Source organism: Mustela lutreola, chromosome 7, assembly GCF_030435805.1.
Source record: "Mustela lutreola isolate mMusLut2 chromosome 7, mMusLut2.pri, whole genome shotgun sequence".
NCBI lineage: Eukaryota > Metazoa > Chordata > Mammalia > Carnivora > Mustelidae > Mustela > Mustela lutreola.
This window is the reverse complement of record NC_081296.1, coordinates 125,706,969-125,730,746: the sequence shown is the minus strand read 5'-3', so window position 1 is coordinate 125,730,746 and position 23,778 is coordinate 125,706,969. Positions and strand designations below refer to the sequence as shown.

General features: G+C 48.1%; 1 protein-coding gene across 35 annotated transcripts in view; it reads right to left on the bottom strand.

Annotated features, from left to right (window-relative positions):
• The window catches only part of LOC131836781 (uncharacterized), a 171,395-nt gene extending 152,140 nt beyond the window's left edge, over window positions 1-19,255 (bottom strand). For 6 of the 35 annotated variants that reach the window (XR_009355770.1, XR_009355771.1, XR_009355772.1 and 3 more), the window contains exons 1-5: window positions 18,410-18,774; window positions 17,448-17,637; window positions 10,205-10,479; window positions 1,019-1,118; window positions 117-238 (exon numbers count right to left, since the gene is read on the bottom strand). Coding sequence is in view for 26 of the 35 variants with exons in the window: in XM_059182553.1 (XP_059038536.1) it covers window positions 117-238; window positions 1,019-1,118; window positions 10,205-10,479; window positions 17,448-17,637; window positions 18,410-18,705 (983 nt within the window). In the remaining 9 variants the exon portion in view is untranslated. The other 29 variants (XM_059182564.1, XM_059182550.1, XM_059182557.1 and 26 more) reach the window with 23 other exon arrangements.
• Window positions 19,256-23,778: the final 4,523 nt, after the last annotated feature.

Here is a 23,778-nt window from a genome sequence, read left to right as displayed (position 1 = left end):
TATAATTAAACAAACTGGGTTATTTGTGACATCCTGGTTTACACATCAACAAGTTATTTTCTCTGATTTTGCTATGGATGGATTTGCTCTGCTTACATTAAACAAGAACAGCTCACCCAAAAATGCAGCGTAAGCAAGGCGGGGGCAACGTGGCCCAGCAGCTGCCTCTTTCCCCACGACGCAAGACCCAGCCTTCTCTTTCCGTCTCCGTGACTTGGAAGAGCCCAGCCGGGCAGCTCTGGAGGAAACAGCCATCAAGGATCAGAATGCCAAATGGGAAGAGAGGGCTCCAGAAACACGGAAAGGTCAGATGGGAGTTTAATTTGGAGGCTTCCAGACTAAACAGCGGAGGAACGTAGTGGAAGCATGTGGGACGCCCCCCCTCCCCACCCCCCTGCAAATGTGTCCTGTGAAGGACACCGTTCTCGGTCTCTAGCAAATCAATCACCTTGTAGGCTACACTGTGAAGTCCCTGTCAGGGGCCAGGGTTGGGGGAAAGGGGCTCAGGTCTGCTACCTCTTCTCTGGCCACATCTGTCCTGTCTGTCCGTCTGTCTCCCTGCATGCCTTGTTCCGTCCACCCCTCGCCACAGCCACGAGGGGCTTCTACAAGACAAAGCAGCTGATACTATTTATCTAATTAGATGGAGTCTCTTTGATCTCAAGAAAAATCCTCGCTCCTTAAAATGACTCTCTTTTTCCTTCGAGATCCAGCCCCAGCTTACCAATACCACCTGGCCTCACCCCCCTCCCCACCCCATTCTTGAGGCTTCAGTAACCGGAAGCTTCAAGTTCTACAAATGTGTCCTTTGCACACGCTGTTCTTTCTCCTTGAACACACTCCCCTTGCTTGATTCCCTTTAAGCCTTCCCTTTACTGGTTCCTCTCTACCCCTGTCTAAGCTCTAAGTCATTGTGTTCTACCCGTCTGTCTCCACGTTCATCTGCCTCCCTTACAGACGGTCAGCTCCTTGAGGGCTGGGTCACGTTGACCTTGGTGTCTAGCACTTGTCCACCTACCTGGCCCATGGGAGGTACTCCACAGATGTTTGCTGAGTGAACGAATGACTCCCTCTGGTGTCCAGCATCTCCTTCCAGGTAACTGGCCCTTTGCAAGTATCTGGTTCAAAAGCAGAGGCCACATTGTCACTCCAGATTAGAAACAACCTATGTCCCGCCACAATAGAATATAGAAATAAATTATGGGATAGTCACACAGTAAAGATGATGTGCTATATGTGACCGCATCCAAAAATGGCGATGCCTTGCCCAAATAAAATGCTGGAAGATGCCAGACATGAAGGAGGATGCACCTTAGTCTTCTATTTATATAAAGTCCCCAAACAGGTAAAACAAATCTGTGCAGATAGTAGTCAGAAGAGTGCTTCCCACAGGGCAGCTTCAAGGCCTGGGTGCCTGGTAATGTACATGGGCGCATGCAGTATGTGAATGAAAATACAAATATATATTTACATATCTCAGTGAATAGATTTTATACATATTATACAGTGATAAGTATTAAATAACATATGTTTGTACATACATAATATATAAATATATTAGAAAATACAAATGTATAAAATTATATATATAAACATTATGCATATAAATGTGTGTATGTGTGTGTATATATAAACTAGTTGAATAAAAGGTAAACAAACTAGGGGCCAGTCTGATGCTGGGGAGAAACCAGGCTCTCTGTCCCTCTGTCCTTCCTGTATGACTGCCCTGGGTCTGTCGCTTTGCAGGCTGTATACTGGTGGCCAGAGGCTTTGGTCCCTGCTGTCTTGGCCCCAGGCTCATATCCCTCCTGCCCGATCTCTCAGACAGGAATCTGTCTCTGTCCTGTCTCCAAAGGCCCAGACTCTGGGGAATGGAGACTCGTGGTTGCTGTAAAGAGCTGGCTTTCTGAAGATCCGGCCCCTCCCGGGATCGCCCCCTGCCAGAAGAGTTTGGATCTGGGGTGGGGGGGGCTCTGGAAGTGAGCCTGGAAGGCGTATTAGAGACAGGAGTTGCTCTGCAGAGAGGCAGGTGAAGGCTTTGGATACAGGAGAGAATCTGGAGGAGGGGGTGGGGAGGGTCGTGACAAGCAGAAGGGAAGCAAGAGTGAGTGAGATGGGACGGGGCCTGGGCACCAGGTGATGACATCCTTAGGGTCAAGGGGGGCTGGGAGTTTTTGATGCAACACTCAACTTTATTTTTTTTTTAATATTATATTTATTTATTTGACAGACAGAGATCACAAGTAGGCAGAGAGGCTGGCTCCCCGCTGAGCAGAGAGCCTGATGTGGGTCTTGATCCCAGGATCCTGGGATCACAACCGGAGCCGAAGGCAGAGGCTTTAACCCACTGAGCCACCCAGGCGCCCTGCAACACTCAACTTTAAGTAGTGCAATTTTGCAACGGAAACCCCTTTTGTGTCCCCTTCCTCCTGAAGCTTCAATAAAGTCAGCTACACACACACACACACACACACACAGCCTTGTCTGAGTTGGGGTTTAGGAAGGGAATCCAGGATGCCCCGTGTCAGGTTCACTGAGGTAGCCAACCAGGAGGGACAGGGCACCAGTCCTGAAATTGTGGCCAGAACTCAAAGCTGACCTGTGACTAAGGGGCTGTGATTCTCCTAGGACTCCTCACAAATCCTGGGAACGGTTTTGGTCTTGCATGGAAGACTGATTAAGAGATTTCAGCCAATCTTATTTAGATTTTAAAGGGCTAGGAGATCACAGTGGACATCAAGGTCATGTATTAGTACATTTAAGTAGCTATTAAAGGTCTTAACTCCCTTACTTCATTATAAGTCCCTTGAAGGCAGAAATAGTTTATCTCAGCATCTCCCATGAACTCCAGAGCGTGCTCAGGAATAAATCCATTTCCTGAAGTCTCTGAGAAGGACAGGTTGACACACAATACTTTATGCACTTCGAACATATCTTCAAGCAGGTACCACCTTGTCACAACAGCGGCCCAGAAAGAACCAGCTAGCCCTGGCTCCCTCTTGTGACTTCACAGCGCCATGATATTTCTGTGTGCGTAACTGTGCCTGGTCATAAACCAGGTGTGTGGTGATGCCCATTTCTCACTGAGGAAATGAAGGTTCTGGAAAAAGATGGAACTTCTTCCAGACACACCATTAATAAGTGAGAGCAAATAGAACAATTGTTTTCGTTCTGCTGGCCACATCATACTTCTAAGTTACTTGCCAATCACTGAAACACTCATGAAACGACTGCCCCCCAATCTGAGGCCAGGCTTAGCAGGGGAAGACATCCCTCTGCCCTCCTCCCTCCCTGCTGTTGGGAGAAGCTCACGCATCCCATGGCTGGGGGTCAACTGGGCTGAGAAGGGACCTCCAGCCCACAGGCCACTTAAGGTGCCACTACCCCCAAATGACCCTGTCCAAGAGCACCTTGGGGCTCCCATTCATTCATTCACTCACTGAGTGGATACTGTACATTGAGAGAGACTTGCAGTGGGCTCTGGGAGGAAGGTGTGAACCAGACTCTTCTCATCTAAGGAGTTCTCAGTCTGGTGCAGGAACCTTTGGAAGTGGGAAGGCTTGAATCCTCGTGAGCCTGGGAAGGAAAGCTGACCTGGCTTTTGGGGTCCCAGGGCCAGTATTCTCTCAATTTCGGAGTTGGCCAGGAGGAAGGGTGAGGCAGGATATGCAGGAGAGGGGAACAGCACGTGCGGCAGCCCGAGGTCAGAGCGAGCCCAAAACACTTAGCGAACTGTGACTGGCTCTAGCCAACGGAATGCAGAATGGTCGGAAGTGAGTGGAGCGAGCGTGACGTCCTCACTCGGCCTGTGTGTGGTCCGTGGGACACTGGCACCTCGGTCAGGTGAGAACACAGCCCCTTTCGATAGCACGGCTCTCTTGCACACATCATACACCAGTAGTCCGCCATGCCCCCCAGCTCAGAGGCGCATCCCAAGCCCTCCCAGTGGACACCGGCATCTCTTTCACCAGATCTGAGATAAGAATAGAAATCCCCGCCCCCATCACCTCCATGGGGTAGTGCTTTCTAAAACCCTTTCCCCAAACCCAACCCTCTTTTGGAGGTGACGGTCATCAAAGGGTCACAGACTGATTTTTCCATCTGCCTTTTACAAGTCCCCGATGGTTAGAACATGACCATCTCTGATACAATTCACACATACGCCTGTCCAGAGGGAACTGCAGAAAGGATGGATAAGAAGGAAGAAGGCCAGGAAGCCCCAGAATGAGCCTCGGCGGTGGGAAGGAAGGCCCTGCAGGAGAGTGTACCTGAGGGCTCTGGGTGGGGGAACACAGTCTGTGTGTGCAGCTCAGCCTCGGAATCTGCAAGGTTCAGGTCCCTGCTCCCCAGCAACTAACTGCACAGTGTCTGAGTCTCTTTTCTCATGTATAATACAGGAACTATAAGATCTAACTCACAGGACAAATGACAAAAGACACAGTGAGTCTGATCGATCCATGAAGGTAACGTGGTGCAAAGCCAGCAGCCAGCCCTCCATGAGAGTGGGGGCCCCCAGCCCCGGGGGTTCGGCTTCCCCCTACATGGTCTCCTCTGGCTAAAGGGGCTCTGAGGTGACAGCTGCCAGCCTCCCAACAGCTGCCCCATGAACAGCTTTCAGGCACTTCAAGATCAGGGACATTCTTTTTTTGTTTTCAACTCCTGGTTTACCACAAATCCAAGAATTGGGCTTCAACCTTCTGAAATCTGAACAACGAAGAAAAGAATCATGATCCAAGATAGGAAAAAAGCCCAGAAAAATCTGCCTCTGCCCAAAGCTCTCGGACTTGAAGCCTTGGACAAGCCAGTCTAACCTTGGGGCCTCAGTTTCCTCCTTTAGAAAAGGAGGGGAAACTCTGAGACATGCCAAGACAGGTACTGACCCTGCCCTCGCAGACAATGTTTAGACTTGGACGGACCCAACGGCCCTCTGCCTTGTCAGCACGTTGTAGTAATTTCCCGGGGCTTCCAGAACAACAGACCATAGACAGAGAGCTTAATCAACAGCCTTTATTGTCTTTCAGCTTCGGAGACCAGAAATCTGAGATCAAGGTGTTGGCTGGGTAGGTTCCTCCTCAGTGGGTTGTGAGAATCTGTTCCATGTGTTTCCCCTAACTTCTGTGGGGTTTCCTGGCAATCTCTGGCATCCTTGGCTTCTAGAAGCATCGCTCCCATACCTGCCTTCATTCTAACGGAGTCCTCCTTGTGCGTGTGTGTGTCTGTCTCCAAATTTCTCCTTTTTATCAGAACATCAGTCATATTGTATATGGGGCCCACCTGGATCGAGTAGGACCTCATCTCAGCTAATGACTTCTGTAATGACCCCATGCCCAAGAAAGGTCATATTCTGAGGTATTTCAGTGTCTGAAATAGGATTTCAATGTCTGAATTTTGAAGGGTTGCGGTTCAACCCACAGTATAAAATCAGCGATAATCCCGAGGGATAAGTGGGACGTGTGTGAAGGTCCTTGACACATAACAGGCACAGTACAGAGTAGGAGCTCAACAAATACTGATCCCTTCCATCAGCATAAATGTCCCAAGCCCTACTCTGTGATTCTTTACTCAGGCTTTTCTCGCTCACCACCCCCCTCTTGCCCCACAGAGCCAACAATGTGATTTCACTTAATCTATTCTCTAAAAGGAAGTTTGCCATGGAAGTCTGTTTAGGGTCAACACGTTGGTGCCCCTGAAACTATGGCACATTCATGACCCAAAAAGCCCAGCCCTACCATGAAAATAAAGGATGTGACCGCTGCATGGAGGGTGACACTTCTCAGGTACCACTCTGGACCGTCGGCGGACTAGAGCGTGAACGAGTGCACCCTGTCTCCGCTCCCCGTCTTGTCGGCTTTGATGCACAGGCTGTATAATTCAAGTCATTAATTTTTTTCCATTCAGTGCACTGCCAATTTCTTCTCATTTTGTTCCTGGAAATCTCTTGTGTGCGTCTTCTAAATTTAAAATAAATACACTGTACGTAATTGGATGCTAACCAGACAACACTGAGCAATCATACGTTCTCATTGATTCTGCAGATGTAGTCGCCTCAGACATGAGTGGGAAAGGTCTCTGCGTGTTCCGGATGAAATGTTAAATGGGACAAGCTGCCTTCACTTTCTTTCAATAGCAAAGTTCTTGTACCAAAATTAGACATCCAAATTGTTCTAGTTGCTACAATGTTGTGCTCCCAGGGCTGAGCAGAAAGAGCTTAAGTGTAGACCTGAAGAAATCAGAGAGCTCTGGCTGCAAACCTACCATGAAGAGGCTGTATAACACCAAATAAGCAGGTATCCTGTGAATTTCAGCTGTGCAATTAAGAGACTGTCCCAGATCTTTTTTTTCCCCCCCAAACATGGATGCATCCTTGAAATGATTTTTAAGGATGAGAATGTGATATTAAGTAGCATCTTGTGAAAGAGATAGAAACACACATGGAAGAATCTATTTGTTTGCTTACATTTCCTGGTCCTCTTGCTAGTAGGAGTCACGTGCTAAGATCCGGCCAGTGACTCACGAGCAGCCACAATGGGCGTCACTTACAGTCTGAGAGGGTGGGAAATCCATACACAATTCTCCAGACTTTCCTCCTCACACCTGGTGACGGAAGGTGCCATGTATTGCAGATGGCTGAGCCTTCATAGCCTGGGGCCCCAAGGGACCTGGTGAGGGAGGCCCTCCTGCCAACCTGTGCAGGACACAGAGCAGGTGTGAGACAGAAACCGTTGATGTGTTAAGACACTGAGATTATTTCTAATAAATCGTATTCCAGATTGACCCATACACATCTTATAGGGATAAAAATCATTTCCTTTTAATTTCTACTTAATTCTTTGTCAAGGAGAAAGTGTCCGTTGGTGGTAGGTCTTAAAACACTTCTCTTCCTTTTATAATCTCATTTTTCCACCAAATGAGCTCAGATTTTGGGCTCAGTGTCCCTCACAGGCAGTAATAGGCGGTGTGTTAGTCGGCTCTGGCTGCCGAGACAAGGTACACATGTTGGTGGGCTTAGACAGCAGATGTTTATTTTCTCCAGATTCTGGAGGCTGGAAGTCCAAGATCAAGGTGTGGGTGGGCTTGATTTCTTCTGAGGCCTCACTCCTTGGCTCCTCTTCTTATTTTGTGTTCATTGCTCACCTCTCCACGGCACACATGTCTGGTGTCTCTGTATCCTAATGACTTTATTTTTTTTTTAAGATTTTATTTATTTATTTGGCAGAGAGAGAGAGATCACAAGTAGACAGAGAGGCAGGCAGAGGAAGAGGGAGAAGCAAGCTCCCCGCCAATTAGAGAGCCCGACGAGGGGCTCAATCCCAAGACCCCAAGACCATGACCCTAGCCGAAGGCAGAAGTCCAACCCACTGAGCCACCCAGGCGCCCCTCCTAATCACTTCTTATAAGGACATTAGTCATATTGGATCAGGGCCACCTTAACAACCTGACTTGAACTTAAATACCTCTCAGGTCCTATCCCAAAATCACAGTCTGAGGTACTACGGTCTAAGACTTCAACAGGAGTTGGGGGAGGGGGGCACAATTCAGCCAATAAGACCAAGCTAGATTTTTATTTAGTTTTCACTGGTTTTTGGAAGGGTGGGGATCACTTTCTACTTATGGCAACCATGCCAGTTTTCTACTGATTATGATGCATAGTTTTCTTAAAATATAAATGCATTTAAGTAGAAAGATGGACTTGAAGAAACATGTAAGAATTAATAGTATGCCCAAAATTGTCATGGGAGATGCAAATCACTAAATTTTGGGAAACACTGGCTAGGTGATTTCTTTTTTTTTTTTTTTTTTTTTTAAAGATTTTATTTATTTATCAGAGACAGAGGGAGAGAGAGTGCGCGAGCACAGGCAGACAGAGAGGCAGACAGAGGCAGAGGGAGAAGCAGGCTCCCCGCCAAGCAAGGAGCCCGATGCGGGACTCGATCCCAGGACCCTGGGATCATGACCCGAGCCGAAGGCAGCTGCTCAACCAACTGAGCCACCCAGGCGTCCCTGGCTAGGTGATTTCTAAAGCTTGTCCCAATCCATACAGCTTTTTCTTATATAATTTTATTCATTTATGCATCCATTTAACTGAGTGCCTCTTAAATACCTCATTGGTATTAGACATCAGGGTGGTTGTAGGGTCAAAGAAATAGTGTTAGGAGAGCAGAGAAGGAAAAATTCAATCCTGCCTGGGGGAAATCAGGAAAGACTTCCCGGAGGTGGTGATAAACAGTATATTTTGGACTTCTCAGCCATACCCAAACCCACAGATCACAAACACTATCTCCTCATCCTTGACTTGAGAGTTTTAGAATTTTGAATGTGTGCATAACACTGTGATAGGTGCTACCAAGAAGATACTGTAACTTTAAGAACAGGGAAGATGCTAATTAGCCACAGAAACCACGCATAAAATTCATGACATGTGTTTAAGGTTGTACTTCCCCCAGAGATGATTTTTTAAATGTTGATTTTTTTTTCTCCCCTTGATTAGGAACCTTATGTTTTCCTAGAGTCTAGTTGTCTGATATAAAATACAGACTGAACAAATTCAGTCATAATTGCGAAAATATATTTCTTAATCAAATGTAACCACAGGGGGAAAAAAAACTTTCATTGAATAAGCTTTTCTGAGAAGAGACTATTTCCTGGGGGGTTAATTCATCAGGCACTCTCATCATTAGTCCCTGATTTGGTCATTCGATGAAGTGCAAATATTGAGCTCCTACTCTTTGTGGGGACTATTCTAGAAGGTACAGATACTGTGGGGAATCAGGCTGGCTAGGTGCTTTCTCATGGGGCTTCCATTCTAGCAAGAGAAACTGACAAGAAGCAAACACGCAGATATATGGGGGATATTAGAATGAAATAAATGCTTGGAGAGAATTAAAACCAGAAGACATGGTAGGGGATAGTGGGGTTGGGGGGTTTGGGGTTGGGGGTGGTGGCTGCATTAGATTGGGATGTTGGGAAAAACTCTCCAAGGGGCTACTTAAGGGACAAGAAGAACCCGATGGGAAGATGATTCCAGGCCCAATGAAGAGCTGACTAAAGGCCCCCAAGGAACCGATGAGTGTGTGCCTTTGAGGAACGGAAAGCAGGCCTGTCTCTGCAGCCCTGTGAGCAGAGGGTAGTTGGGGACAGTGAGGTCAGGGAGGAAGGCAGAACCAGATTCAAGCCTGACCATCTGACTTTTGCTCCAGCACAGCACACGTCATAGAAGCGACTTGCCAGTGCCTTCAAAAAAACACGGTCAGGCATTCGCTTTTCTCTCATGCTAGTCTCCCAGCTTTTAGCTGACTTTCTCCTTCATCCAGCAGAAATATGTAAGTAATTCCCACCCACCCCCCAACTAAGACATACAGCCTTTTCTTCTTCTCTAGAGATTAGTCAGCTATGAGAAACGATTTTAGGAAATAGCTCATTTGTCTCATTCCTAATTAGTGGAACAATTACTCTTTTTTCTCTTATGAGCATTCTTTAAAAAACAATAGCATAATTTTCATAATCCTGTCTGCAGTGGTATTTTCGCGGGGAAGCTAGTGTTAAGGGACCCCGATGGGTGAATGGGTCTACAGAAACTCTGGGGTCTGGTAGAAGTAGGGGTGAGCTGGGAACAGTGAGCGAGGGTGGTTTTCTTTCCTTCTGCAAGCCCGCCTTGTCACCTGCTTCTCTTCATCCCCAGTGGCACCATCCCAGACGAGACCTCTTTATTTCACAACTGGACTGTTGCAACAGTCGGTCCCTGTGCCTCTGAGCTATTTTCTTTCTCGTTTCTTCTGTGTGCTGCTATCAGATTCATCTTCCTAAACCACCTCTTCCCTCATATCATTCCCTCACTAGAGAACTTACAATGGCTCCCCACCGCCTCCCAAATCAGGGTCCTCGGCCTGACATCCACCCTCATGAATGTGGCCTTTTAGATTTATGTGAGCAAATATGGTATTTCTTTCAAGGTAATGTGTTTCAGGTTCCAGCAGAGCACCTCTGATTTGTGTAAAACATCCCTCATGCTGGAAATGTCAGCATCGCCTGTAAGAATTCATGAAAGTGGAGAAGCAAACAAAATTAATAGTCTATAAAAGCAAGCACTTCCACCCAACTCACCAATCAGGTGTGACACGCAGGACCCACACCACGACGGTCCTACCAGGTGGGAAAAAAGAAAAATTGGGCGTAAAGTTCAATTCACACAAAGGAAATACTCCACCTGGTTAGAAGGTTGGCTGTGCGTGTACAGGTGTGACTCAGGAAAACACTGAATCGGTGTTTAAAATAGGTCTTGTACGAATCTGGGTCACACAGAGGCTGTGATAAATGCGCCTTCAGATTCCGGGAGTCTGACAGAATAGTTTGTTTCTTGCTCACGTTCTGGGGGGAAGAAGGGGGGAGAGGGGAAGGTGTTTCCCAGGCAGATGTTTCTGGCTGACGGTCAGCTTTCTTCCACATGGCCCTTCGGAGTCCCATCGTGGTCAGGGTCATCTGCTGGAGGAGGGGGAAAAGCTCTGGTGTGGAGAAGGCCAACTTCCTTCTGAACCATCCTGGCCCCAAAATGGTACTCATCACCGGGGTTCAGTCCTCCCGGTTTGAACCACGGCACCTAGACATAAAGGCATCCGGGAGAGGAGTTGGTGGCTGGGCAGCCACTTTCCAAGAACAACCCTGGACTGTGGGAGGGAGAGCAAGGATTTTGATGGACAGCTAGGTGCTCCTGCTGTCAAGCCTCTGGCAGGTTTATGTCAAGATCAATGGTCATTTAGTCCTCGGGCTAAATGTTCCCTGTAATGTTGTGGCCCTCGGGCAGAACCTGGTAAATAAAAGCACGCTTATTTTCCTAAAAGCTGGGTTTTAGGACATCACTCCACCTGGTTAGCTCCTAATCAGTCTCCAGATGTCAGCTCGCTTGTCACATGTGCTGTGAAGCCATCCCTCGTGGGTCTGCCTGAGTCACAGCTCTGTTCTCCGCGGGCTTCTAGCCCCCACACGCTTTGCGTCTGCAGCACAGCCTTGTTGCGTTTCATGTTCGCGTGCGTGGTGCTTGGTGGAGGCCCGAAGTTCTACGAGGGCAGGTCTTTCCAACTGTTTTCCCACCACCTCATTCCCAGTCTCTAGCCCAGGAGCAGGCATACAGTTGGTGCTCACTATCGAACGACAGGGCTAAGTTGATTTAATAACGTTTGTTCATTGTCAAAAAATGGGAAATGCAGATAAAGAAAAAGAAAATGAATTTTAAAACTCATCTGAAAGCTCCTATATCAGTCAGCAATTGCTGAGCCAATGCCATGTCCCACATCCAAAAATCTCAGGGCCTTACGACAACAGACGCTTCCTTCTGAGTTTTGTGAGTTGGCTGTCATGGCTTGGCTTCAGACTTTGGGTTAATCCAAGTCTACTCCTCATAGGTCTTTGCTCAAGACTGAAGCTTAAAGATTAGCCCCTGCCTGGGGTAGGTTCCTCTCGTAGTGCCAGACAGCTGGGCAGGTGGTCAAGCCAAGCCACATAAGCTCAGTGGGTTAAGCCGCTGCCTTTGGCTCAGGTCATGATCTCAGGGTCCTGGGATCAAGTCCCGCATTGGGCTCTCTGCTCAGCAGGGAGCCTGTTCCTCCTCTCTCTCTCTCTCTATCTACTTGTGATCTCCCTCTGTCAAATAAATAAATAAAATCTTAAAAAAATAATAAAATAAAACCTCTACTCGGGGGTAGTATACGTTTTGACCATCCACATTCTACTGGGCAAAGCAATATGGTCATGTGAGACAGGAAAAGATTCAGCTCAGTGAACTTGGCAAGGATAGGGGGAGATGGGAGATTTATTTTTTAAAAAATGGCAATTTACCCCATTTGCGTGCTGACTTTTTTCTCCACAGATGTTTAAATATTATGTGTGTGTACATAAATATTTCAATACTTCATAGTGCCTTGTAACAGTATAATATTTAATACTAGAGAGATCCTGAGGGGAGAGGCATTGCCAAAAATGGGCTCCAATGGATATGGAGTATTTTATTAATTGTTCTAGTGATTCACCAAAAAAAATTGCAAAATAATCTTTTCAGTCTAAACAGTGCTAAAACCATGCCCTGGCTTTATTTATAGCTACTTTTAAAAATAAATGAATTGTGACTCATTAATAAGTGTAGCAAGAATAACAAAGCTGCGACTTCCTGCCTTCAAATGCTGCCATCCCAGAACCATTCTAGTAAGAAACACACACACAAACATTTCGTCACCACTCAAGCTGGTTCTGGTGCTTAACAGTTCTCGGTGATGAGAAGTCCTTTGATCTCTCAGCAGTAGACACAGAAAACCACAGGTCATCCCTACCACGAACCCTTCCTTCAGATCCCCTTTAAATGCCTTGCAAGTGACAGGAGCTGATTTCTTCTACGGATCAACAATAACCAAGTACTTAAAAGTCTCTCTCTCTCTTTCTAAGCTTTTGGTGTATTCAAATAAAACAGAGGCCTTAAATCCTGACTTATTAAATAAGAAGGAAATGGTTTACTGTCCATCTTAACGTTGAAGCTGCTCAGATGTCAGGGTGAAAAGTGAAACAGAAAATCAAGGACAAAGGACATCTTAAATGCCTCTTGGCACGTTTATATTTGCGGGGGAGGGGGAGGGGGCGGGGGTGGGTGGGAATGTTACTTGTTCAAACATTGACGTTGCTACATTTCCACTTCTATCAAAGCTAACAAATAGTACACATGGATTCTTTTACCCTGTTTCCTTTGTATTATTTTAAGTCACATTCTTTCTATCTTGAGTTGAAAGGGGGCTAAATTAAAATAAATATAACACAAGACTCAAGGTTTGAGTTAACTCTAATTAGAAGTTTCGGATTTCAAGCAACCAAAAGTCAGCCCGAGTGACCCAGTCTCTCCAGAGAAGCGTAGGAGATAGTGTGCAGGACAGTGTCTGGCCCAGTGCCCAATGGGTAAGTCCTGGCCCCTTAACTGTGAGTTCGAACCATTCTCCTTTTCTCCAAGGAGGAACTGGATTAGGGTCACAGAATTCTATTTTGAGACATTGGCCAGCAAACTGGTGTTATAAAGACAGGAAAACAATTCCCTGTCTTCCTAGATACTCTGGGCCTGTTTGGTTAGAATCTGGCACCTTTCTGTCTCCTGCTTGACAAAGACCCCCCCCCCCCTTGCCTTCTTTACCAGGACCCATGGGTTCTGCCCTGCCTGCCTACCCCCTCATTGGATGGCTGCCAGTGCCAGTGGCCTGCAGTCCTCCCTGAGAGGTGCCACCCAGTTAATCTGAAAAGATGGCAATCCCCCAAGAAAGGCCTCTCCTCCCGGGCCTTGACTCCTGTCTCACTGCTGTTAATTCTGCCAACTGAGAAAAGGCAACACCTAGAAAGCCCAGAAAGGGCATAGTCAATATCAGAGCAGTGATGGGAACTGCTCAATATCAGAACAGTGGTGGGAAATCATCTCTCAGGAAACGTGCCCTCTGTTTCTGCTTGAGCAGTGTTTTGATGATCTCTTCCTACTTAATGAACCACCCTCCAAATTAGCAGCTTAAAACAATAACAACCATTTTTCTCCCTCTCAGTTCTGGGGTGACCAGGTGGCTCTTCTGCGGCTGGTGCGGACGCCCTCTCATGTGCTTGCAGCCAGATGGCAGCTGAGGCTAGAGTCGTCGGGATGCTCGGCCCTGCAAAACCCGGCCTCGCTTTCTCTCCGTGGAGTGTCAGGGCCTCTTCCTCCCACCCAGTGTCTTCAGCCAGGTAGTCAGACTTGTCACCTGGCATTTCAAGGGCTCCCAAAAAACACAAAGGGAAAGCTGCTGGACCAATTCCATTCTCGGGCCCTGGACCGGTATAGTGCTTTTGCTTGGCCTCAGCGATCCCATGGTCGGGGGAGGGAGATAACCTCCATCTCTCAGTCGGGGTGCAGGGAGCAGGAGACTGACCAAGAACTTGTGACCGTCCTCACCCACTGCAGCAAGGCTGTGAAAGGACTTGTTTTTTAATACACTGTCTGTAGCCGTTCACCCAGTGTCGATCCTTCTTGGATGGGCATGATTCTCTCAGGTTGCCTTCTTATTCTTGGCTTGGTCTTCATTAGAATGTTGACATCACTGCACCCTTGGCCTTGCTAACCGTCCTCATTACTATGTGCTTTCACTTCATTAGCAGACATCCCTTTCCCTTGGAAAATGTGCATAACACGGGCATGTGTGCATGTGCACACGTGTGTGTGTGTGGAGTGTATGCACATATTCACTAGGGAACAAAACGCATGATAATAAGGAAGGGAAAGCAATTGAATAACATAGAGCCCTGTATGAGGCTGCAAATTCTGGGGACTCCAAACTTTTCGGAGGTCATGTTTATGAGGTTCTTAAGAAGAAAAAAAAAAACAACTTGGGAGATAGAGCATTTTAGTCAATAATTAACATGGCTTACTGGTTTCAGGGACTGTTTCGTTGGAGAACATATTGCAGGAGGAAATTCCCATCTTGCCAACCTTTTCATCAAGCCTATTAAGCTAATGATTTTATTTTAACAATGGCTTTCCCCACAGCCAGCCTGTCTTGGGTATAGACTGCCAGACATGGTTACTAAACACCCAGAGACTCAAGCAATTATAGAAAATGCTATGTTAAGTCCTCTTGTATCATCTCCTGGGCAATAAGCTGGCTAACATCAGTCCCATGGGTTCTAGAAGCTTCTGCTTTCACCAGCGTGAGCTCTGACTTCCTTCAGGTACCTCCCGTCACTTCCGTCCAGGACTTAGGCGAGACCTGGATGCCAATTGGGCATGGGAGCACCCCTCACCCCAGGTGGGACTCAGGGATCTGTGACAGTGTGGAGGGAGGCTCAAGGCTAACAAGGCCCTTCACTTTCCCGAGCAGCTGCTGGCAATTTACCGACACTCCTTTCCCTTGCCTGTGTGTGACCAAAGCTACACGTGTGTGAGGCTCTGAGCTTTAAGGTTGCACCTGAGCCACATGGCCGCCAATGCCCTTGGACAGCATTTTGACGTGGATGCCATTAGTTGGTGGCATCACCTCTCTTCTGGAGATCTTTTCTCCTCTGGCCCTTGTGTCCCCAACACCCTACCCTTCTTGTTGCTCTCCAACCACCTCTGCCTAACCCCCACTTCAGTCTGAGGTTTCATGTCCCTCAAATGCTCTCTGAGCCACTCCATGACAGTCCCCTCCCTGCTCCCCGTTCCTCTCACACCCTTAGGCTTTGCTCACATTTTTCTGCTTCTCTGGCCCTGTGGACATTAAATTTACCACTGGCGTTCAAGGCAACAGCCAGCCTTCCGGCCACTCTGTTCCAGTTCCACTTACACACAGACCATGGGCTTGCTAAGGAGTACCAAGGGCTGACTCACAGGGGAACATTCAAAAGGGAACAATCTGGGTCAGAGGAGAAAATGGTACCCCCTCCTCCCCTGTGCCAGAACCAGCCCCACCTGGCTCCCACCCCAGAACAGTGGCCATGATTTCAGTGGGAGGCAATTAACCCAATCAGCCCCGTCTTAGCTAATTATGATGGGGAGATTCCCCTCAGGAGGGAGTCAGATCTCTCTGGACCTACACACAAGCCTTATTTAGCAGGTCAACATTTCCTCAGATAATCAGGAAGAAAATATGTTGCAACATTCCTGGAACTTATTCCTTAAAAAATTTGAATTCTCGGCAACCCTCTTGGATCTCCTCCCTCTTTGTACTACCATTTTATTCTCACTTAATAAATCTTGCTTTGGGGGCACCTGGGTGGCTCAGTGGTTTAAGCATCTGCCTTCAGCTCAGGTCATGATGTCAGGGTCCTAGGATCGAGCCCCGCATCAGGCTCTCTGCTCAGTGGGGAGCCTGCTTTCCTCTCCCTCTGCCTGCCTCTCTGCCTACCTGTGATGTCTCTCTCTCTCTGTCAAATAAATTTTAAAAAATAAATAAATCTTGCTTTGCTACCCACCCCCCGATTAAATTCTCCACACCCCCTGCTTCCATCCACAAATAAGGTGTCTGTCAGGACAGCTACTAGTCCCAAGGGTGTCCTTCTTGGAATTAGAGATGTGGACTTTTCCTTAGGGCAGACTCACTCCACACCCAGGAGCCTGATGGGATGTTAGTGCCCCCTCCCTCTTACCAGTACCCACACTCATGCAGAAAATATTCTCCTCACTGAAATCACACAGCTCTGGACTTGTCATAATGCTTGAACACAAGTTTATCATTTTTGTCTATATTATATCTTGTTCTATAGAGGACTTGAGGCAATTTACAAGAATGCACAAAATCAAATTGAGAAATTACACGTAAATAAAAATCAAATCCAAGGAAAATGTAAATACACATGAGCAGTTTTCCTTTCTTGTTGACTTGAGAAAGCAAGAGTTTAAATAGACTGGTTGGTGCTTACTGAGAGCCACTCAATGGAATCACTCAGGGATTTTAAAAATAAGATTCTAGGGGTGCCTGGGTGGCTCAGTCAGTTAAGTATCTGCCTTCAGCTCAGGTCATGATCCTGGGGTCCTGGGATCGAGCCCCCACATTGGGCTCCCTGCTCAGCGAGAAAGCTTCTTCTCCTTCTGCTGCTCCCTCTGCTTGTGTCCTCTCTCTCTCTCAAATAAATAAACAAAATATTATTTGTAAAGGAAGTTTATGAGTCCCATTCCCCAGAAATCTTGACTTAATTGTTCTGGGGTGTGGCCTGGGCACTGGGCCTCATTAAAGCTGTCCAAGTGATTCTAACTTGCGGTCAAGGTTGAGGAACCACTGTTCTCCAGGGGAACCCACCAGTAGTATAACAAGAATACAAATTTAAATCTAAGCTTCCCAGCAGCTGATGCGAAAAGGGAAACTGATGCATTTCATAATACACATTGTCTCACAGATAAGCTTTTTCTGCCTTTGAAGTCCGAAGGAATTCACTAACATGTCTATTCTTCCAACATTTTCTATACAGCCGTGGACATGCCCACATTCCTTGTATATATCTTCCTTTTTATGCAAATAGAGTCCTACTAGATTCTCTGTTCTGTAACTTGGTTTTTACAAGCACATCAACAGACAGATTTTAAGGAAACTTTTGGCAGACTCGATCTCAGAAAAACCCAGAAGAGGAGAGATGGCATCTCTTCTCCCCTTCGGTAATTTGTAAGAAAAATAATGCCATAGCTTCTAGCTTTGTAAACCACAGACTTTATCCCCCAACCCCTCATTGTTTCTAGGCATTTCTGCCTCCTTGGTAGCATTAGTAATCCTCAGAACATAGGGTGCCCAGAAATCCAGGGCTGCCCAGAAATCCAGACCCAGCAGAGAAAGGTAGCCCTTTGGGGTAGCAGATGCTGTCAGCAAGTGAGGCAGTTGGATGTCCGCACAGCCCTACATTTGGGACCAAGAGAGGCAACAAAAGGGGACAGAACATGTCTTTCTTCTGAAGCAGTGTCTCATGACCCCAGAAATGTAGGCAAACTCTTCACTTACCTCCTTGAGGGTGGGGGTGACTGGGTGCTGGGGATGGCTGTCCAGACACATCTCCGATCCCAACCATCCAGACACGCCAGAATGTCGCTCTGTCTTGCAGTAAATGAAGACCAAAGGCTTCTGCTGAACAACCCCTGTGCCTTGGTGGCCTGAAACTTGTCTCCTGATTTGTCCCTGAGTCCACACAGGCCTAGCACAGTAAATGGAGCTGTGGCTAGTTTTGCAACCAAACCCAAGTCCATCTGCCCAGCGCCCACAAAGCCAATCACTGAGACGTCCAGCGTGCGGCCAGGAAAGGGGTTTACTCCACGGGCAGCCCACAGGGAGACAGGAGAGCGGGCCTGCCACCCACCTCTCCCAAGGAGAGTCAGGGAAATCTAACCGCAAACAAAAGAGGCTGGGTAAAAAGTTGCAGCTGCTCTTACTAGTCTGCTGCTGGGAATTAGCCCCCTTAACCCTTTGCTTACTGGTTTCACTTGGGGCAAGATTTTATAACAATATCCCTCCTGTAAGCACAGAAAAGACAAGCTGACTGCTTCTTGGTGCTTGGAAGGAGGCAAACTCCACATGGGAGACATTGCTGGGTTTCTTTATTTATTTTTCCCCAACTGCCAAATATCAATAGGACGAGGACAATCGGCAAGATGTTGAAATACTTCCAGACTGATGAACACTCACTATCCTGTGACGCCCCCGCCCCTGCTGCCCAGGCTGCCCCACCTCTCCTCAGGCTTGCCCAGCTCTCCGTAATCCAGCAGCTAAAGGGGGAGGGTCAGTCTCTGGGACATTCTCTCAGCCCCCTGACCCACATCCTGGCTCTGGGGGGGCGTTTTCAGTGCTGTGCCCGCATTCTGCAAACCCTCTTGGCCGCAACCTCCCCATCTGAGGCTCTTGGCACCGGGTAGACCCTCCGTGGATATTTGTTGAGTGCATGAATGAAGCCACAGCTCACTTTTGCTTACCTTTTGGTAACTGGACCAGGAGGCAGAGCCCGGGCCCTGCCCAAGAGCTGGTGGCTCTGCCAAGAGAGGGAGCGGAACTGAGAAAGTTCACTGACCCGTGAAGACTTGAGACAACATCCCTTTGGACGGGAGGGTGCCGCCGGGCGGCCCAGGCATGAAGCACCCCAAGGAGGGCTGGGCTCCACGTACACTTCAGCTTGAGTTCTCAGGGGCAGGTGTGACCCCCAGGCGGAGGCCAGGACGAACGTGGGGCCCTGAGCAGGCGTTAGTAACCACAAACGTGCTGATATTAACATCCCATCCAATCAAAGTTGGCTCTGGGAACATCGATATTTGCCAGGAAATGGGAAGGACTCCTGCCACCCCGCCCCGTCCGCCCTCTTTTCCTCTCCTTTTTCTTTTTTAAAACACATTCAGAAGTGTGTTAATGGCTGTTGAAGGAAATTATTGCCGTGGCAATCACGGCTCTCTGTGTGAAATGCCTTCAATGGGCCGCAGCCTTCCTCGCGGCGTGGTGGTGGCGGGGGGGGGGGGGGGGGGGACATTTGGATATTAAAACGCCACTGAGCTACATCTGCTGACGATCAGCTCCTAATCACCTCGTGAGGCAGCGGGGGCCCAACCTCAGGTCCTCGACTCACCAATCCCTTCCTCGGGCAGGTTGTGGCCAGATGGTGGCTTCTTAGGCAAGGACAACAGAGAAGAGCGAATAAAGGGGTAGAAAAAGATCTGGCGAGAAGCCAACACAGAAAGAACCATTTGCTCACACGCTGCTCCAGGTGAGAACAGACCCACGGGCCTGGCATCCAGGAGGTCTCATCTTCAGCTAAGTGGGGCCTTGGAAGATGCCTGTGGCCTTCTCATTAATGGTTACAGCCGCAGACGATAACCCCGCCTTTTAAAGGGGCATTGTAAGTGGGGCAGCGTCATCTGGGGGCGGCGGGGGTGGGGGGGATAGAGTCCCTGGACCCGCGGATCTTTTCTCCTGCTTCTCCATCTTCCTCGGAGTCCTGCAGGCCGACTGGCATCAGGGACCCCCTTTCCCCTGCCTTCCATCAGAGCCTGGCCAGTGGGAGGCAGCAGCAGGATTTAGGAGGGTGGGAAGAGGAAGGTCAGGGAAGAGATTCCCCAGCTCATTCCCTATGGAACCCCCTGCGGGGCGGCATCCGTCTTGGCGCTAGTGGCCATTTCCATTGGAGGGTTGTCTCTGTCATGCCACCCAGATGTAACAAGACTTCTAGATTCTCATAACTGCCCCCTCCACTCCCCCTCAGGCCTGGGGGAAGTAACGCCTCCTTCCCCACCCTGTACACACCGTTGCTACCCAGGTACTCACAGTCCCTGGCAGGGCCCCCCCTCCCCGGTCCCTGCCGCACCTTTGAAAGCTGCTCTTTATAACACTCTCTCAAATCACTCAGCTCAAATGCGCCATCTGTCCCCTACCAGGCCCTGGCTGGCACACAGGTGCCCTCCGGTCTTCTCACACCTACCTTCTCCCAGACCTTTACGCCGATCCTGCAACGTTGTCATAACAATCTTCCTTCACAGAGAGGATGCTAGGTGACCTGCCAGAGGCCACTCATCCGGAGACAGGGTGATTCCTGGCATCAAAAACATTTTGGCTTCACTTCCAGGTTTAGATCCTGCTCAGTGCCCCTTAGGGTCTCTCAGAGCTCTTAGAGATCTGCCTGTGGGTCCCTAAATCCTTACCTCAATCCTTTCTGGTCTCCAGCTGCTTTATGAGCTAAACTTTGCTTACCATGCTTCTTTCAAAGCACTTCAATACCTATGATTCCGTTTGAGCCTTAGAACATGGATTTATTTGGATCCAAATCATTTCAAGACATACTAAGAGCCTATAATTTGTAAGACATCCAGCAAGGGGGTTGCTGGCAGGGAACCAGGGGCTCTTGGATCATCCTTTGGTATACAGGCACACTTTTGCTCAGGAATGTCACACAGAGGTATGGTACTGTCCCCACGGCGGGACACAGTCTATCCACAGCATGGGCATCAAGGGGTCACTTCTCCTGGTGTGAAAGCCCACTCTTTTAATAGATGGCATGACCCGTCTATATTAGGGTAAAACACACCTCCCTAAGAAAGCAATCCTAAGGTGCAGTGGCTTAAGAACATGGATTTGTAAATTTCTTATTTTATCTAACTGTCCCATTTGAATGTTCCAGGCCAATAGGCCACTCTTTTCCATGCAGCCATCATGGAAAGTACCAGGGTTTGTCTCTGCCTCCCCAAGAGCAGTGCTCCTTAAAGTGTGGTCTGCAGAAAGTTCAAGCATGCAAACTTCTTGATAGCCAAACCACGAATTGAGTCATGACATCGAGAATAAGCTTTCGGAAACTTAACTGCAGTTTGGCATTTCCATGACATCTTAGTATATGCACAACTAGTAAACCTCTCACTGAACAGATTGTAGAACAAAATGTTGGTTGGCTGTAGATTGAGGGTGTGGTGGTGTAGAAATCCAGTTCTTCAACACAAGTAGTCTGAGAAGCACAAAAAGGGGAAAGAGCATGAAAGGTACACCCCAGGTCCTACAGTGCCAGCCTGGGAGGGAATCACTTTCTTCCACTCACATTCCTCCAAGGAATGTGAGTGGAACATGGCCACCACCCCTTACCACAAGGCAAGATGGGAAATGTAGTCCCTAAGTGAGCAGCATGCGTCCATCTTCAACACTGTCACCATGGAAGATGAGAACAGATTTTGGTGGACAACTAGTGGTTTTTGTCCCATGAACCTTCTTTATCATCCATTCCTAGATCCAATCTGCTCCACCCCCCATCAGTCCCACCTTTTCTATAAGCCTGACTCGCTGTCTGTCCTGCGTGCCCAACTGTCAGTGGGACACACTGGGAAGAGAACCACCCCACATCCCAAAACCTGCGTTTTCTGACTTCCTCTGCCAAAAATGGCTTCACGATGTGAAGGATGTCCCCTCACCCCTGAGCTTCAACTTCCTCCACGGTCAGCCAGGGCTAGTGATATTTATCAAGTAAAATAATTGTTGGCCAAGCATGGCATTCATTGTTTAATAACAATACTAGCATTCATGGAGTGTCTGCTATGTGCCCGGCACTGTCCTATGTGTATTACAGGCAGTGAATTCCCTTAGCCCCCAGGAAGCCTGTAAGAGAGGTACGGTTATTATCTTCATATTGCAGCTGTTAAAAATGCGAAGTACAGAGGAGGTACGTAACCTGCCGTGGGGTAACCACTGTTATCCTGATTCCTTAATAGATTGGTAAAGAGTTTTTGGAGTCATTTTCTTCATTTTCCTTGAACTTCCTGAATCTTCACTCCTAATTCATGGGCCCTCTGGCCTGTCTCCCTGTGAGACGAAGAATTCATTCTGGGAAGGGACCCTTTATTGTCCATCCTCGGACGCCCCCGCCACCACCTTCCCAGCATAGGAAGTGCTCAGGGAATGTGAAGGGATGGGTCTCGGTAGATGTAACAACGCGATTTTGATGGAATTCAACATGCTGTTGTAAAAACGGCATAAACCTGTCATCATCACACCTGGATCCAAATCCGCTGTCTCCTGGGGACTAGCGGTGCTGGACTGAACAAGTGACTGATTCACCCCACCTCACGGAGCATTCGTTTTGGTCACCAGTAAAATGGATGGTTTAATAAAGAGAAGTTTACGTCTTGAAACCGAGGCTGGGCACGGTGACTTCTTCTGCCTCTAGCAGGTGACAGAATTATTCAGAAATAACCCTGGGGAATCGACCACGGATCCACCCCAGCCCCAGCAGAGATTGAGGTAGCCGGGAGGAAGGGAGGACCATGCAGTCAAGCTGTTTCCTCTGTGCTGCTCAGAAGAGGGACCCGTGGGGCTGGTCCCTTTGATAAGTGAGCGCGTTAAGGCCCGAGCTGAGAAGTAGAGAATGAATTTATTTTCTTGGCAGAAGTGAATCCTTTGCAGAAGGGAATCAGGTTGGATTAGATTCCCTTCCCTTTGCAGAAGGGAATCAGGTTGGACGGTGGGGAGGGAAAGAATGAGAGAAAAGGGGGATGAGAAAGAGGAGTGAGCCTGAAAATCAGAGGAGTAAGTGAGCAGTTTAGAGGAAGAGAGACGGCGTAGCAACATGGCTGGAATGGCAAAGGGCAGACGGCAGGGTCTTCTTGTTGGAAAGGGCCGAGTAAGTAAATACAGAGGGAGGTGTAATATTTGATTTCTCTTTACCTGCTACTGTGATGTAGCCCTACTCCACTGCTCTACCCTTTCAGTAAAGTCTTCTACACACTAATGCCTTGTGTTAATTATGGGGGGGCGGGGGGGTCCACACCGGGGCAATGTGATTGGCAATTCAGAGGATCTTGGAGCCAGGGAAGAATAGGAAAATGTAAGGCATCATCTCTACTCTCCACAAAACCCCCGAGAGATTGGAGAAAGCCTGGCTGTCTGTGACCACCCACAGAGCAGCATTTGGATCCATTTAATCTGGATATCTAAGGAAGGAAGGGGGGGGGGGCACCGACCCCAGAGATACAAGGAGACAATAACCTCCAAGAGTCATATCTGAAAGCTTTAGCTGCCTGTGTGGCTTGGGCACCAACCGTGAGAACTGGAGGCTGGACTGTCCACCATCACAGTCACATTGGGTGAATATCAGAGTGAGCTCCTCAAGGTGCAAAAATAATCACATATGTAGAAACTCAACGTATGTAAAATTTGGCACATATTAGGTCCTTCGTTAGTGCTAATACAGGTGGGAGGAGACCAGCAGCACAAACTGAGGGTGCTGTTGGGTGGAAGGGAAGAAAGTGGAATTTGGTGAGGGGTTCTGAGTGCCGCCATCCCCCACCCCTGCTAGCCCAGGGGCCCTCTAGCGGCAGAGAGAGTAAAAGGAAGAGAGCAGGGCAAGTCCTCTCATAGTCCCCTGCAGTGAGACACAAAGGTCCTTCTTACTTCCTTTTTTTTTTTTTTTTTAAGATTTTATTTATTTATTTGACAGACAGAGACCACAAGTAGGCAGAGAGGCAGGCAGGGGGTGGGGTGGGGAAGCAGGCTCCCCGCTGAGCAGAGAGCCATGTGAGGCTTATCCCAGGACCCTGAGATCATGACCCGAGCCAAAGGCAGAGGCTTAACCCACTGAGCCACCCAGGAGCCATAAGGTCCTTCCTACTTCTAAAGAGAAAAGTGAGCCAGACTGGGCCCCCCAGCATGATACAGAAAGAAAATGGATGTTATAGTGTCAAGAAGTAGGAATCTCATGGCTTTAAAGTTTAGAAGCAAAAAACAATTCAAAATGGTCTAGGCAAAAAGGAAGATCTATTGGCTCCCATAAATTGAAAAAATCCAAGTGTTGTGAAGTTTTCAGGCTCAGTAGGAGGAGAGACTT